Genomic DNA, 13,837 nt, shown 5'->3' on the forward strand with positions numbered 1-13,837 from the left:
TTGATCCTCAGGAATTACAGAGTTACAACAATCTCAAAACTATCTATCAAAACATGACTTCGAGCAGCCTAAAACAGTCGAGTTGCAGAGTCCTACTTGAATACAACTTACTAAATAGAGTAAGTATGACTCGCACAATTGCATGTAAAACACATTTCGAAATTACTATTTATAGAAAGTTTATTAACAAAAATTTCTATTTATGGTGAGTCTCAAAAAAATTTGCACCTCCCGGCAGGTCGCCTTCAGCGTGTCACCTAACGGTGAGCATCTAGCAGCACACTAGTGGACAATCCATGATGACGCAACCACTGCTAGCTAAGATAGCCATAATGACTCAACCACTCCTAGCTAAGAGTCCAATTTGGACTTCACATTCCAACAATATTTTATTGGTGTATTAATCTGACATCACATGATTTGTTGCATTTCTATTTATGAAATGCATTTTTCATTCAATTATGAGTACAGACTCTCAGCACTAATAACTTTAATGTCACAACTACAACCGATATAATATTAAAAATCTTCTGCATTAAATCAACAAACACTACTGTTAAAACATACTGAACTATTGTATCCTCTCCTCTCCCTTACCTAAAGAAGCATTTAAGAATCTAAGCATCCTGCAGGAAACATGAAGACAGCCAACAGTATTTCACTGGTAGAAAGCAAACTTGCTTGTCCGGAAAATACTCGTGACGATGGTGATGGTTTGGAAGAGGCCAATATACAGCTTAGCGAGATCGTAGTGAAGAAAGCAGATGATGTAAATCACATGGTTAATATTTCCAAGCATGAAGAACCCTTGAGTCCAGCGGCATGCATCGCCTCTAATACATTGGTAGATAGTTACATCTTAACCATTGTGGGATTCAAAAAAGAAATCGACATCAATTCGTTGAAAATTTCACTGCAAAATAATCTGGGAGAGCACCAAAGATTCTCTAGCATTGTGGTTGCTATTCTCTTCCTATTCCCTTTGTTCTTTTATTTACAATGCATGCATATATTTGTGTATCAGTGACATAGCTGTTTTTAGATAAACTTATTAGAATGGCTATAATCTTATTTATAGATGATAAAGTGGCTGTTGTTAACAAATTTATATTTTTAAGATCACATTCAGTATAAATCATTAAATATGATTCTAAATATTGATCTATGTAACAAATTAATATTGCCTTAAAAGACTTCCAAACAAATTAAGATGTGTGTCTGTTGTGTATAGGCTGTTACTTTATAGAATAGGGATTGTTCTCCATTTCTCAATGTCTCAATCATTCTCCATTTTGTTGGTTGAAATTTGTGTTACATTACTATTTTGAAACGATTGCAGGTAAAGGACAAGCACAACAATCTGAAGTGGTGTTTAAGAGAGGTGGTGATAGAGGAACATGTTATTGTTCCTAGCCTAAGCCCCTCAATTGCAGAAAATCCCTACCTTGTGAATGAATATACAAGCTCTTTGGTGACTGCTCCTCCTCTCAATCCATGCAAGCCTCTTTGGGAAGTTCATGTATTGAATGTTCCATCCGAGGATGCAGCAGCCAGCCTTGTGTTCAGAATCCATCATTCACTTGGAGATTGTATCTCTATGGTATCCCTAATTCTCAATTCCACAAGCAAAGCCAACAATAATTCTCAAGCCCCACCCACCATTCCACAACGTACAACCGCTGACCAAAGACCCAAAGGTTTTCTGCAAATTGTGTACAATGTGCTTGTCAGGCTTTGGCTTACATTCGTTTTTCTGCACGAGGTTGGGATCACTCTGCTATGGAAACATGATAGGAATTTATTGATAGGAGGAAGGAGAGCTGATGTTTGTTCAAAGCGTCTGGCTTACGTGACTCTCGGCATGGATGATATCTGCTTTGTTAAAAAAGCAGTGAATGGGGTAAGTCAATCTTTCTAACCTTTTAAGTCGAATCGATGGTGATCATGTTGGGTCTGTGAGTGGTCCAATTCAATGATATACGATCATCTTGTAGCAGAAAGATTCAGTTTTGCACATGTCTAACTATTAAAGTTGATGGCAGGCATTGAATGATGTCATTATGGGAGCGCTCTCTGCTGGACTCGTCCGCTATATGAGCAGACAACAAAATGGTACGCATAATAATGAACTAGTATAGATATGTTTGAAAGATGTCAGAGATATTAGTTTGGAAATGTTTATGTTAAAATTGGACATCTCTCAGATACATGAAAATATCATAAATTAACTTGATGATTGGATTCGATTGTGTGATCAATGTTTTTATCATGTTTTGGAACCATGTTTCATGATTTATCATAAGAGAATGAGAATGGATTAAGTAGAAAATAAAAATATCATTTTTCTCTTTTCTATTAAATTTATCTTAATGATAGATCATAGAACATGATCACGAATATTGATAAAAAAATTGATCACACAAAAATATATACTACTAACTTTTAAACTACTCTTAAAAAATATATTTATATTCTCCACAAACTCACACTAACTCTGTCCTTTTCTTCTCTTGGAGATCAAGTTAAAAATAACTCGGTCCCACAAAGAGCGACAACACATAAGAATTCAAGACTGCGAGCAATGGTGGCAGTAAATATGAGGCAGTTTCCCATACTTAAGGTAAGTGCCAACGATAATCTTCTTTCAGTATTATTTGGAATTCTCCATTCCCTCCAAGCAGTTGTCATTTAAAGGCGAGCATTTAATATGGGCAGGATCTGGATAGGAACATGAAAAGCCCATCGAAAGCTATGTGGGGTAACAAACTAGGTTTCTGGATGTTTCCTTTTCCGATGTCTCACTATGGAGATCCCCTTCAATACTGTCGTGATACAACAATGATGTCAAGGAAGAAGAAGTTATCTTTCGAGGCCTCTGCCTCATACGCCATAAGCAAGTACATGCCAACTAAGGTAAATATAGCTAGACAACCTTTCTATTGAGTCAGATCATGCAGATAAGTTTTTTAAATGCAATTTATTGAACACCCACAAATGCTAGTGTGAGTAGCTGCCAATAATTACTTTCAGAAAAACACAATTGTATAGAAGAGGATTTGGAATGATACTAGTTGATATCTGTTTCTTAAAATGGATAAGATTCGAATTGATTGTAATTTCTAAAATGGGTTTTTTTTCTTTTTCCAATTTGGTTTGAATGTCAGTTGGCGGCATATTTATCCAAGAAATTTACCACAATACTTACATTGGGCTTCTCCAATGTAATGGGGCCAGTGGAAGAGATTCAATACGGGGATAACCCAGTTGCTCACATTATTCCTACGGCCCACGTTAACAATTGTGTCAGTGTTCTTATTCTATGTTACAATTTTTTTAATTTAGAAAATGTTGGAGGAATTATATACGACACTTAAAGGAGATTGTTCCCATCTTTCTGCAGTCGATAGTGATACATTTCATAAGCTATGGTGGAAAAGGGAAGCTGGTTGCATTAGTCTCGGAAGACGTAGTTCCTGATCCGCTTCAGCTTTGTCAGGATTGCGCCGACGCTCTCCAACTCATGAAACAAGCCGCACATGGAACTTCAGTGCATTCATCTTGAATGTTCACTTACCTCTGTTTTTTCCATTTGCGATACCTATATAAATCTCTAGTGTTGCAAGGAGGAGTTTTGGTGAGGTTGTCAGCAATTCATCAGGAACAAAACTACAATTCCACTTGCTCATCTTATCTTGAACCAAATCACAAATGAAATGATATTAATCTCTATATGTTTGGTTCTAACATGAAATAAAGGATCTTTGGTCATTACAATAGTACTACAATTATCATAATAAATAATTATTGAATGTTATTAATATTCTCCTAATCCACTTGATCTATATAGATACCTCTGTGAAATGTTTTCATATCATTAAATTCCCAAGTAAAGGCTTGTGTGTCGTTTTACAACAATTTTGTCAGTTGTGCCTCCTCTTCATATAAAGCCAATTCTTAATGGATAATTATTTGTCTGGATGCATAATGACTTGTTTTTAATCAATATGAAACATAAAGAGAATACTTTTAGGACAAATTAATCTGTGTAAAACAGCAGAATGAGGGAGGAGTTGATGTAGAGTACTCATGTGTAAATATCTTAATTAAAGAAAAATTGTCTCTCCAAATAAGTAGTTAAAAACTTTTAGAGTCTCTCTTGGGACTATTTGGAGTCATCTTTAGACATCCTATTGTACTTAAATCAAGAAAGGAAATTCATCCTCTCTTTCCTATCCTTAATATTCTTCCAAATGTTTAGCTATTATGACCATAGTCAATGTGGAGGCATCCTTCTCATCTAGGTTTGAAACATAACCTATCTATAATTTATTATTGTATTACATGGAATTCCTCTCTTTCCTATCCTTAATATTCTTCCAAATGTTTGGCTATTATGACCATGGTCAATGTGGAGGCATCCTTCTCATCTAAGTTTGAAACGTAACCTATCTATAATTTATTATTGTATTACATGGAAGATAGTTCTATTAGCCTAATCCCATTAAAGATAGTCATGCTACATAGTCAACAACCAGTAAGACATATTATTGTAGCTAACAAACGATGGCCTGATGTGATTAAGTATCCAAATCCTCTTTTTGTTTTCTTGAAGAATAAATCCATAAGATACTCTCAAATATTTAGTTTGACAATGATGTCTTCCAAAATCCCCTTGAGTCTACTTTTAGTTTGATTAACAAACTACAAGACTTTGACATAGGTTGTATATTAGCCATAGATAATTCATCCATAGTATTAAATGCAGTCTTATAAAAGCATGTAAAAAAATTGTTGTCATTTATGCATTTTTAATAATTACCATTTTCTATAAATTCAAAATTTTATTGTATAATAACCACACCTAACATTCGATTTTATTATTATTATTCTGTTGCACTTTTCCTCACTTTTTATGCTGTTACTTTTTTAATCGTCAATTCAAAAGGAGGACAATTGGATTTGTGTTAACATTTTGATGGACGCTTTTCGTGAAGCAGACGAATCCTCATACCTCATGGCTTTGTATGGTCCCACTATGAGGCGAACCCAAAATTCATGTACCTACAAAGTCATTTTTTGATCTTTCGATTCAAAAAATCAAACCATGGAAGTTATAGGATCTCTTAAATACTTGGCCACTGTGACTCTCATCCTCCTGTTATCTTTAATTTTTGTTGTTGCTCAACTGAGTAATTTATGCTTTTTCAATGATTGTGTTCTTTTAGTTAAATAATTATCTATAACACTGAACATGTTTTTATCCATGTAGAATTTATAAACATTGAACTTATCTTAATGATAGATCATGGAACATGATTAATGTTTCTTTTCTATTATACTTATCTTAATAATAGATCATAAAATATAATAAAAAATATTGATAAAAAAATTCATCACACAAAAGATGTATACTATCTTTTTAAACTACTCTTAAAAAATACATTCATATTCTCCACAAACTCACACTAACTGCATCATTTTCTTCCATACGAGATCAAGTTAAAAATATCTCGATCCCACAAAAAGCGACAACACATAAGAATTCAAGACTGCGAGCAATGGTGGCAGTAAATATGAGGCAGTTTCCCATACTTAAGGTAAGTGCCAACGATAATCTTCTTTCAGTATTATTCGGAATTCTCCATTCCCTCCAAGCAGTTGTCATTTAAAGGAGAGCATTTATTATGGGCAGGATCTGGATAGGAACATGAAAAGCCCATCGAAAGCTATGTGGGGTAACAAACTAGGTATCTGGATATTTTATTTTCCGATGTCCCACTATGAAGATCCCCTTCAATACTGTCGTGATACAATAATGTTGTCAAGGAAGAAGAAGTTATCTTTCGAGGCCTCTGTCTCATACGCCATGAGCAAACACATGCCAACTAAGGTAAATAGAGCTAGAAAACCTTTCTATTGAGTCGTCAGATCATACAAATAAGTTTTTTAAATGCAATTCATTGAACACCCACAAATGCTGGTGTGAGTAGCTACGAATTACTTTCAGAAAAACACAATATATAGAAGAGGATTCGGATGAATAATTTTTAGAAAGATACTAGTTGATATCTGTTTCTTGAAATGGATGAGATGTTAGTATAATGTATTACATTGTTAGTAAATGTATTACATTGATTAGGGTAGTCAGTTAGAGAGGTAGTTTCTACAGGGTTAAACTATTTAATTTCTTTCAGCCGTCTCCACCATTATATAAAATGCCTATCAAATGTAATATTTGATATTGGAATAAAGGAATATTTTATGTATTTTTCATAACAAGTGGTATCGGAGCGGTCTCTCTGAACACCTGTGAATATGCAATGAGTATATGAAGTTGTGCATATGTTTATGTGCCTGTGAAAATGGTGTGAGGGAACAACAAACAATCTAATTTTAGTGAAGTAATTACTAAAAAATAAAAGAGATATTTCATTAGGAAGATTGTGGTTGATACACTAGATAAATATTCAAGTTTTAACATTCATACTTGGAAAATAAAAAATTCAAATTTAATTAATGAATAAAAATTTATGGGGAATAGTGAGTGGAAAAGAAACGAAACCTACAAATGCATCTAAATTATTAGAGTGGGAGAACAAAGATGATAAAGCCAAAGCTATTATTGGTCTTCCTCTTTCTGATTCAGAATTACATCATATAGATTTGGATACATCATCAGCAAATATTTGGGATAATCTCAATAAATTGTTTGGAGCAAAGGCATTAAATGCAGAATTCTCTCTAAAACTTCAATTGTTTAGGTTCAAAATGGAAAATGGAGTCAAAATGTCAGGTCATATAAGTAGTTTGAGATCTCTTATCAGACAATTAGCAGAAGTTAAGGCTCCAGTAAATGATGAAGATGCTAAGGCTATCTTTTTAAATAGCTTGCTTGCAAAATACAATAATATTATTTTTACACTCAGCCAAATAACCTCCCAAAGTTTAGAAGATATGATTTCAGCCCTTTTAGCAGAAGAAAAGAGAACAGATGCAGAAGATTTAGAAGGTGTTTCTCAACTGGAAAATGCATTATATGTTCAAAACCATAATAAAAGATCAAAGAGAAGTAATGCAGACATTAAATGTTTCTATTGTAAGAAAAAAGGTCACAGAGCTTGGTCGTGTAAAAATCGAGCTAGAGATGTTCTTAAAGGAAAGTTCAAAGACAAAATCAATAAAAAAAACATTTCTTATATTGAGAATGGGGATTCATCAAATGATCAAGTTATTATTTATGATTATCTTAGTGATTCTGGAGAAGTGATATAAGTCTTCACTTCATTGGAGGCTGGTGGCACAGGAGAATGGGGAATTTCCATCATCTCAAGTTAGCTTCTCACTTTGAGATGGTGTTTTGCTTAAGAAGAATTTTGATTTTTTGGTTTCTTGTTTATTCATTGTTGTTGCTGGCATATTTGAAGATACGTGTATTGTGAAGTTTTTTTTTGGAGACAGGTAAGGGGTTTGGTGTAAAGCTCAATATGGATGGTTGTCCAATAGTACTTGAGGCTGTGTTTGAGAATTATACCCTTCCGAGAGTTATCAGGCAACTTGACGAAGCCATGTAGTTGGAGGGCTCAGTATGGATTGTTGCTGAATAATTTGGGATATCAGATATAGGCTACACCTTTCCGGGGGTTACGAGACAACTTGATGGAGCTAAAATTGATTCATCATTTGTTTCTTCAATTAAATTTTTCAAAAAATGTGTCTATATATGTTAGAGTTATCTTGTATTAGCTAATAATTATTTATTTAATTATTAGTCTATTAAACTCTACGCTTAAGCTAAACTTAGGCATTTAATAATATTGTAGGTATTTAATAATTATTAAATACTCTCTATCCCTTTAGGGTTTATATTTTCTTGTCTCAAGGATTGTATTGTAACTTTTCTTTTTCAATTCCCTTGCTAAAATGATAATATTTTCTTCATAGCCTTTTTTGTGTTATTTCTCCAATCTTCTCTTGTGACAGGTATTTTGCTTGCAGATGCCCTTGGGATCTCAAAATTTGTACTTTCTCAACTTCTTCATGGTATCAGAGCCATCATCTATTGCTGCTTGTTCCTGATTTCTTTTCAGAAGATTTTCTCTGAAGACAAGGGTTTCAGTTCTTTTTTAGAGTTTTTTAATTTGGATCTGGGGTATCCTTTTTGTTTCTGGGCATTTTGAGCTCAAAAAAACCTCACCATTGAGCTTAAAACACCTAAAAACCCCCATTTTCATATAAAATTTGTCAAGTTTGGACAACTTTAGCTCTGGGAAATATTTTTTTAGTTTGGCCCTTACATGCACGTTTTTCAAGAAATATATACATACATATGTATATGTATAGATATACATATAAATATATGTGTATAGATATACATATAAATATACATATTGCTTTATGTCCTACAAAAAGGGATTATTTCTTTTTGTCATAATTTGGGCAAACGGAGTCGGATTTTCGAAAACAAATAGGCGCAAGAAAGCTCTTTTCGATCATCTGGTGGTGAAATTTGCTGATTTTTTTATTTGGTACCTATTTTTTGTCATCCAAGTCAGTGCTCTTTTTTGCACTCTGGGAGCCATAAATTGGGCAAACGGACTCTGTTTTCGGAAAACAAATAGGTGTCGAAAAGTTCTTGGAGAGTTCTTCTCATATTTGAAGTTATTGTTTTTCAAAAAAATAACCAGGTACACAAGATAGTGTCTGTCGCATTTTCTTTGCTCTTGTCTTCTTTTCTGGTAATCAGATTGTACTGGTTTTTTGTTTTACATATTGTGGGGGGGTGTTATTTTTTACTATTTTCTGTAATTTACTTCAGAAAATCAAAACACCTAAACTCAAAAAAACAAACAAAAACCCCTTCTGCATCATCTGTCTAGACAAAAAGATCACTTAATTAAAAAAATCAAGAGCATGCAGGTCCACGTTCAAGTACAGGTGCCCATGGCAGATTCTTCAGTTGAGCTTCTTACATCCCAGAATTATCACCTCTGGAAAGCTTGTATGACGAGGCTTCTCAGATCAAGGGGGTTGTGGTCCTATTTGGATGCAGATCAACCGTTGCTGCAACATCCTTTTGATATTCATCAGCACTAGAATAAGATGGAGGAGGCTATGGGTGTCATCTCTTGAGATGTTTCAGATAGCTTGATTTTTCACCTTGATGGTTTGCTCACTCCTAAGGCTATGTGGTCCAAATTTGAAACTCTCTTTGGTACTGTCAATGAGCTCAAAGCATTACAGATTGAGGCCGAGCTCTCTTCCTTGTTACCTGATTCTTTTCCTCACATTGAGGACTTTCTAAACAAGTTGAAAACCACCCGATATATCCTACATAGTTGTGGTAAGAATAAGATAGACCCAGAGTGTATCTACCTGATTCTCTCTAAGCTTCAAGATCCCTATCAGATATTTTCTTCCACATTTTATTCTACTATGGATGTGTTGGGTACATGCTTCACCATACCCACTTTTGATGTATTTTGTGATCACTTGACTCATGAGCAGGCTCGCCTATCTTAGTTGGACACTCTCACAGGATCACAGCCGAAAGCATTGGTTCCTCAGACATCTAAAGAGAACAAGAAGCAGAAACCGAAGCCTAAGAAGGATTCAACTGGCAATGAGCGTTCCTCCAAGCCACCACCTAAGTCTAATTACAAACCAAAGTCCTATCCCAAACAGGAGCACTCTTCTAAGTCTGATGAGTCTTCCTCCAAGACTAAGAAGAAGTCAGATGAACATTGCAGTTTCTTTGGCAAAGAAGGTCATCCAGTTTCTCGTTGTTAGAAACGATTAGAGGCCCTAGAGGCATCCATGTTGCAGCATCATATTTCTCCTCATCAGCCTCCATCTTCCTCTTCTACTGGGAAAGGACATACTCTTTCTGCACGAGCTATTCCTTCTGCATCCACTTGGATTATTGATTCTGGGGCTTCTCATCGCATGACACTCTCACCGCAACTTGTTACCTCACTTTCTCATAGTAATACTTTATAGATTGCAGTTGGTGACTCAAAACAACTTTCAGTTTCAGGTTCAGGTTCTATTCCATTGATAGGTGGTTGTTTTTAGGATGTTCTTTTGGTTCCCAACATTTCTACAAACCTCCTCTTTGTTTATCAGATTTGTCATTCTGGCTCTGGTAAAATGGTTGAGTTCTCACCACATGATGTGGTTATTTGAAAGCTCCATGATCCTGATTTGGTTGTGTCTACTAGTAGTGTTGATCCTGATTCTCGGTTATATCAGTTTGATGTCTTTGAGAGTCCAAATGGTTAAGGTGTTTCTCTTGTAGCACATGCAGATTTCATGAGCAGATTGTGGCATGAACATTTTGGCCATGTCAACTACAGATACTTACAGCAGATGAGCACACAGGCACTTGTTATTGGGCTCCCTCAGATATCCTGTACTGATGGTGTATGTCGAGGTTGTGCACTTGACAAGCATCACCATGATCCTTTTCCTACAGGCAGAGCCACCCATGCTAAGGCACCCTTGGATTTGATTCATAGTGATCTTATGTCATTTCCGACTCCATCTTTTTCACGGTCCAAGTATGTGCTCACTTTCATTGATGACTTCTCCAAGCACACATGGGTGTACTTTCTTAAGTACAAGTCTGATGTCTTTGATTCATTTCGAGTCTTTAAGACATTTGTAGAGAAGCAGTCTAGTCTTTCTATAAAGAGGATACACATAGATAATGGGAGAGAATGTCTGAATCAGCCTTTTACATATTTTTGCATAGAGCATGGTTTGCAGCATCAGTTATCAGTTTCTCACACCCCTCAATAGAATGGTGTTGCTGAGAGAAAGAACAAAACACTAAGGAAGATGGCCAATTGTATGCTTCAGTCATGTTCTATGCAGCTTGTTTTTTTGGGCTGAGGCAGTTAATTGTGCCACCTATATTCAGAATCGGATGCCTCATAAGGCATTGCACCAGTTGACTCCTGAGGAAGCTTGGTCCCATGTCAAGCCTGATGTTTTTTCATTTCGAGTTTTCAGTAGTGAGGCTTGGGCATTTATTCTAGATGCTCAGAGAAAAGCCATGGAGAGGAAAATTCGACCACTCATTTTCGTTGGCTACTATGAGGATGTTAAGGCATAGAGGTTGTTTGATCCTAATTGCAAAGAGGTCCTGTTTAGGTGGGATATCCAGTTTGATGAGCGCCTTCCTCAGATGGATTCTCCATAAGCGATTTCTCCCTCATTGCCTCCTCCCTCTTCATCTTTTGAGGATTTCTTCTTCTTTGAGGATGATGTAGATGATGGTCCACCTTCACCACCACCACCACCACCCGCTGCTCAGCCTTTGCCCAAGTGGGCCTAGTTTACAGTTGATGTTGTTGGTTCTATGCCAGGTGATCCTACTGACACTCGTCGTACTCATGCACAAACATCTAGTTTTAGTCTTCTAAGTCATGCCATTTTGGATGATCCTTAAAAAAATTTAGAGGCGATAGGTCACCCGGAGTGGGATAGGGCCATGGATGAGGAGTATTCTTCTTTGATGAAGAATCATACTTGGGATCTTTGTTCTCTTCCGAAGGGAAGAAAGTTGGTTCGATGCAAGTGGGTGTATCGTACCAAGTATGTTGTAGATGGTTCTATTAATAAGTATAAGGCTCATCTTGTTGTGAAGGGGTTTTCTTAGGTGGAGGGTATTGATTACTCGGAGACCTTTTCTCCTATCGCCAAGATGAATTCTATTCACTTTGTACTTTCTCTGGCAGCTTCATAGGGATAGACAGTTTTTCAGATGGATGTGAAGAGTGCGTTCTTGCATGGAGACCTTCATGAGGAGATCTATATGGAGTAGCCTCAGGGATTTATGCATGATTCCTCTTTGGTTTGCAGACTTTGATGTTCTTTATGTGGTCTCAAATAGGCTCCTCGGGCCTAGTATGAGAAGATGGACTCCTTACTTTCCATACTCTTTACATGTTGTCATTCCTATCCTACAAACTACATTCAGCATTAGGGGGATGATATAGTTATTCTTGTGCTCTATGTTGATGATCTTATCATTACCAGTAGTTCATCCTCCTTGATTCAGGATATTCAATGAGCCTTGATGGAGTAGTTTGAAATAACAGATCTTGGCCTTCTGCACTATATTTTGGGCCTACGGGTTATTCAGTCTTCCGATGGGATTTCCATACTTCAGCATCAATATGCTCTTGATATGCTTTATAGATTTGACATTCTTACTTGCAAGCCTGCTCGCACACCATTTCAGTCAAGTGTTGTTTTGTCTACCACTTGTTCTACACCTTCTATGGATTATACCTTATATAGGTAGTTGGTTGGCAGTTTGTTGTACTTGACCCATACCCGCTCGGATCTTTCTTTTGTGGTTGGTCTTGTCTCTCGGTTCTCCCATGATCCTCATCAGAGCCATTGGCAAGCAGCCAAACATATTTTGAGGTACATTTGAAGCACTACACAGTTTGGCATTCACTATACTTCAGGATCCCCTCACATTGTTGGCTTCAATGGCTCAGATTGGGCTGGTGATGCTCAAGATCGGAAGTCTACTTCTAGCTTTGTTTTTTGCCTTGGTTTTGTTCCTATCAAATTGTCTTGCAAGAAGCAGTCTGCTATTGCATTATCATCTACAGAGGCTAAGTATCGAGCAACGGTGTTAGCTAGTCAAGAGGTTTTATGGTTTCGATAGTTGATGACTGAGTTTGGGTTCCCTCTTGATAGTCCCACTATTCTTTGGTGTGACAATCAGAGTGTCATTCACCTTTCCTACAACCCAGTGGAGCACCAAAGCTCTAAACACATTGAGATTCACATGCACTTCATCAGACAATTGATTCAGGATGTCTTTCTCATCTTGGAGTACATTCCTACAGAGGAGCTGGTTGTTGACATCTTCACTAAACCTTTTGCATCCTCATGCTATCTTCATTTGCGCTCTATGCTTGGGGTGAAGGAAGTTGTTCTTGTGGGGTCTCATTAAAGCCTTCTTTCCTTCATGTTCTTTTTTGCATGTTTTTCCTATCTCTTTTTGGAGTGGAGTTTTTTCCCATGTGGTTTTCTATATTTCTCTATTTCACAAAGATTTGGTTATGATTGGGTACCTCATCAGGCCTTGTTGTCGGAACCCAAATTTTCCTTCTTCTTGTAGTTTCATTTTGCTTTCCTACATTTAGTGTTTTTAGCTACTCCCTAAGTTCATCTTAAGGGGGGTGTTAGAGTTATCTTGTATTAGCTAATAATTATTTATTTAATTATTAGTCTATTATACTCTACGCTTAAGCTAATCTTAGGCATTTAATAATATTGTAGGTATTCTAATTATTAAATACTCTTTATCCATTTAGGGTTTCTTTAGGGTTGCACATCTTTAGGGTTTCTTTAGGGTTACACATCTTTAGGGTTTCTTTAGGGTTGCACATCTTTAGGGTTTCTATTCTCATGTCATAAGAATTGTATTGTAAATTTTCTTTTTCAATTCCCTCTCTGAAATGATAATCTTTTCTTCAGAGCCTTTTTTGTGTTCTATCTCCAATCTTCTCTTGTGACATGTATTTTGCTTGTAGATGCTCTTGGGATCTCAGAAGTTGTACTTTCTCAACTTCTTCAATATATATTTTGTAATCAGCAATTTTTATTATTTAAGGCTTAAGGGGGGGTTTCTAGATAAACACTTATAAAGAACAATGTAATAGGGGGGGATTGTTAGTATAATGTATTACATTTCTAACTAGTAAATGTATTACATTGATTAGGGTAGACAATTAGAGAGGTAGTTTCTGCATGGTTAAACTATTTAACCGCTTTCTAGCGTCTCCACCACTATATAAAATGCATATCAAATGTA

General features: G+C 36.1%; 1 protein-coding gene across 2 annotated transcripts; it reads left to right on the plus strand.

Annotated features, from left to right (window-relative positions):
• The first annotated feature begins 586 nt into the window (after positions 1-586).
• Positions 587-3,779, plus strand: LOC131034257 (wax ester synthase/diacylglycerol acyltransferase 8). 2 transcript variants are annotated; one of them, XM_057965686.2, is made up of 7 exons: positions 587-958; positions 1,340-1,900; positions 2,043-2,112; positions 2,517-2,620; positions 2,716-2,913; positions 3,165-3,302; positions 3,401-3,779. In XM_057965686.2, the coding sequence occupies exons 1-7, from the start codon at positions 638-640 to the stop codon at positions 3,560-3,562; spliced, it is 1,554 nt and encodes a 517-aa protein (XP_057821669.2). In that variant the 5' UTR covers positions 587-637; the 3' UTR covers positions 3,563-3,779. The 2 variants fall into 2 exon arrangements, with proteins under 2 accessions (XP_057821669.2, XP_057821670.2); XM_057965687.2 differs by lacking the exon at positions 2,716-2,913.
• Positions 3,780-13,837: the final 10,058 nt, after the last annotated feature.

The sequence above is a fragment of the Cryptomeria japonica genome, chromosome 3, assembly GCF_030272615.1.
Source record: "Cryptomeria japonica chromosome 3, Sugi_1.0, whole genome shotgun sequence".
Taxonomy (NCBI): domain Eukaryota; kingdom Viridiplantae; phylum Streptophyta; class Pinopsida; order Cupressales; family Cupressaceae; genus Cryptomeria; species Cryptomeria japonica.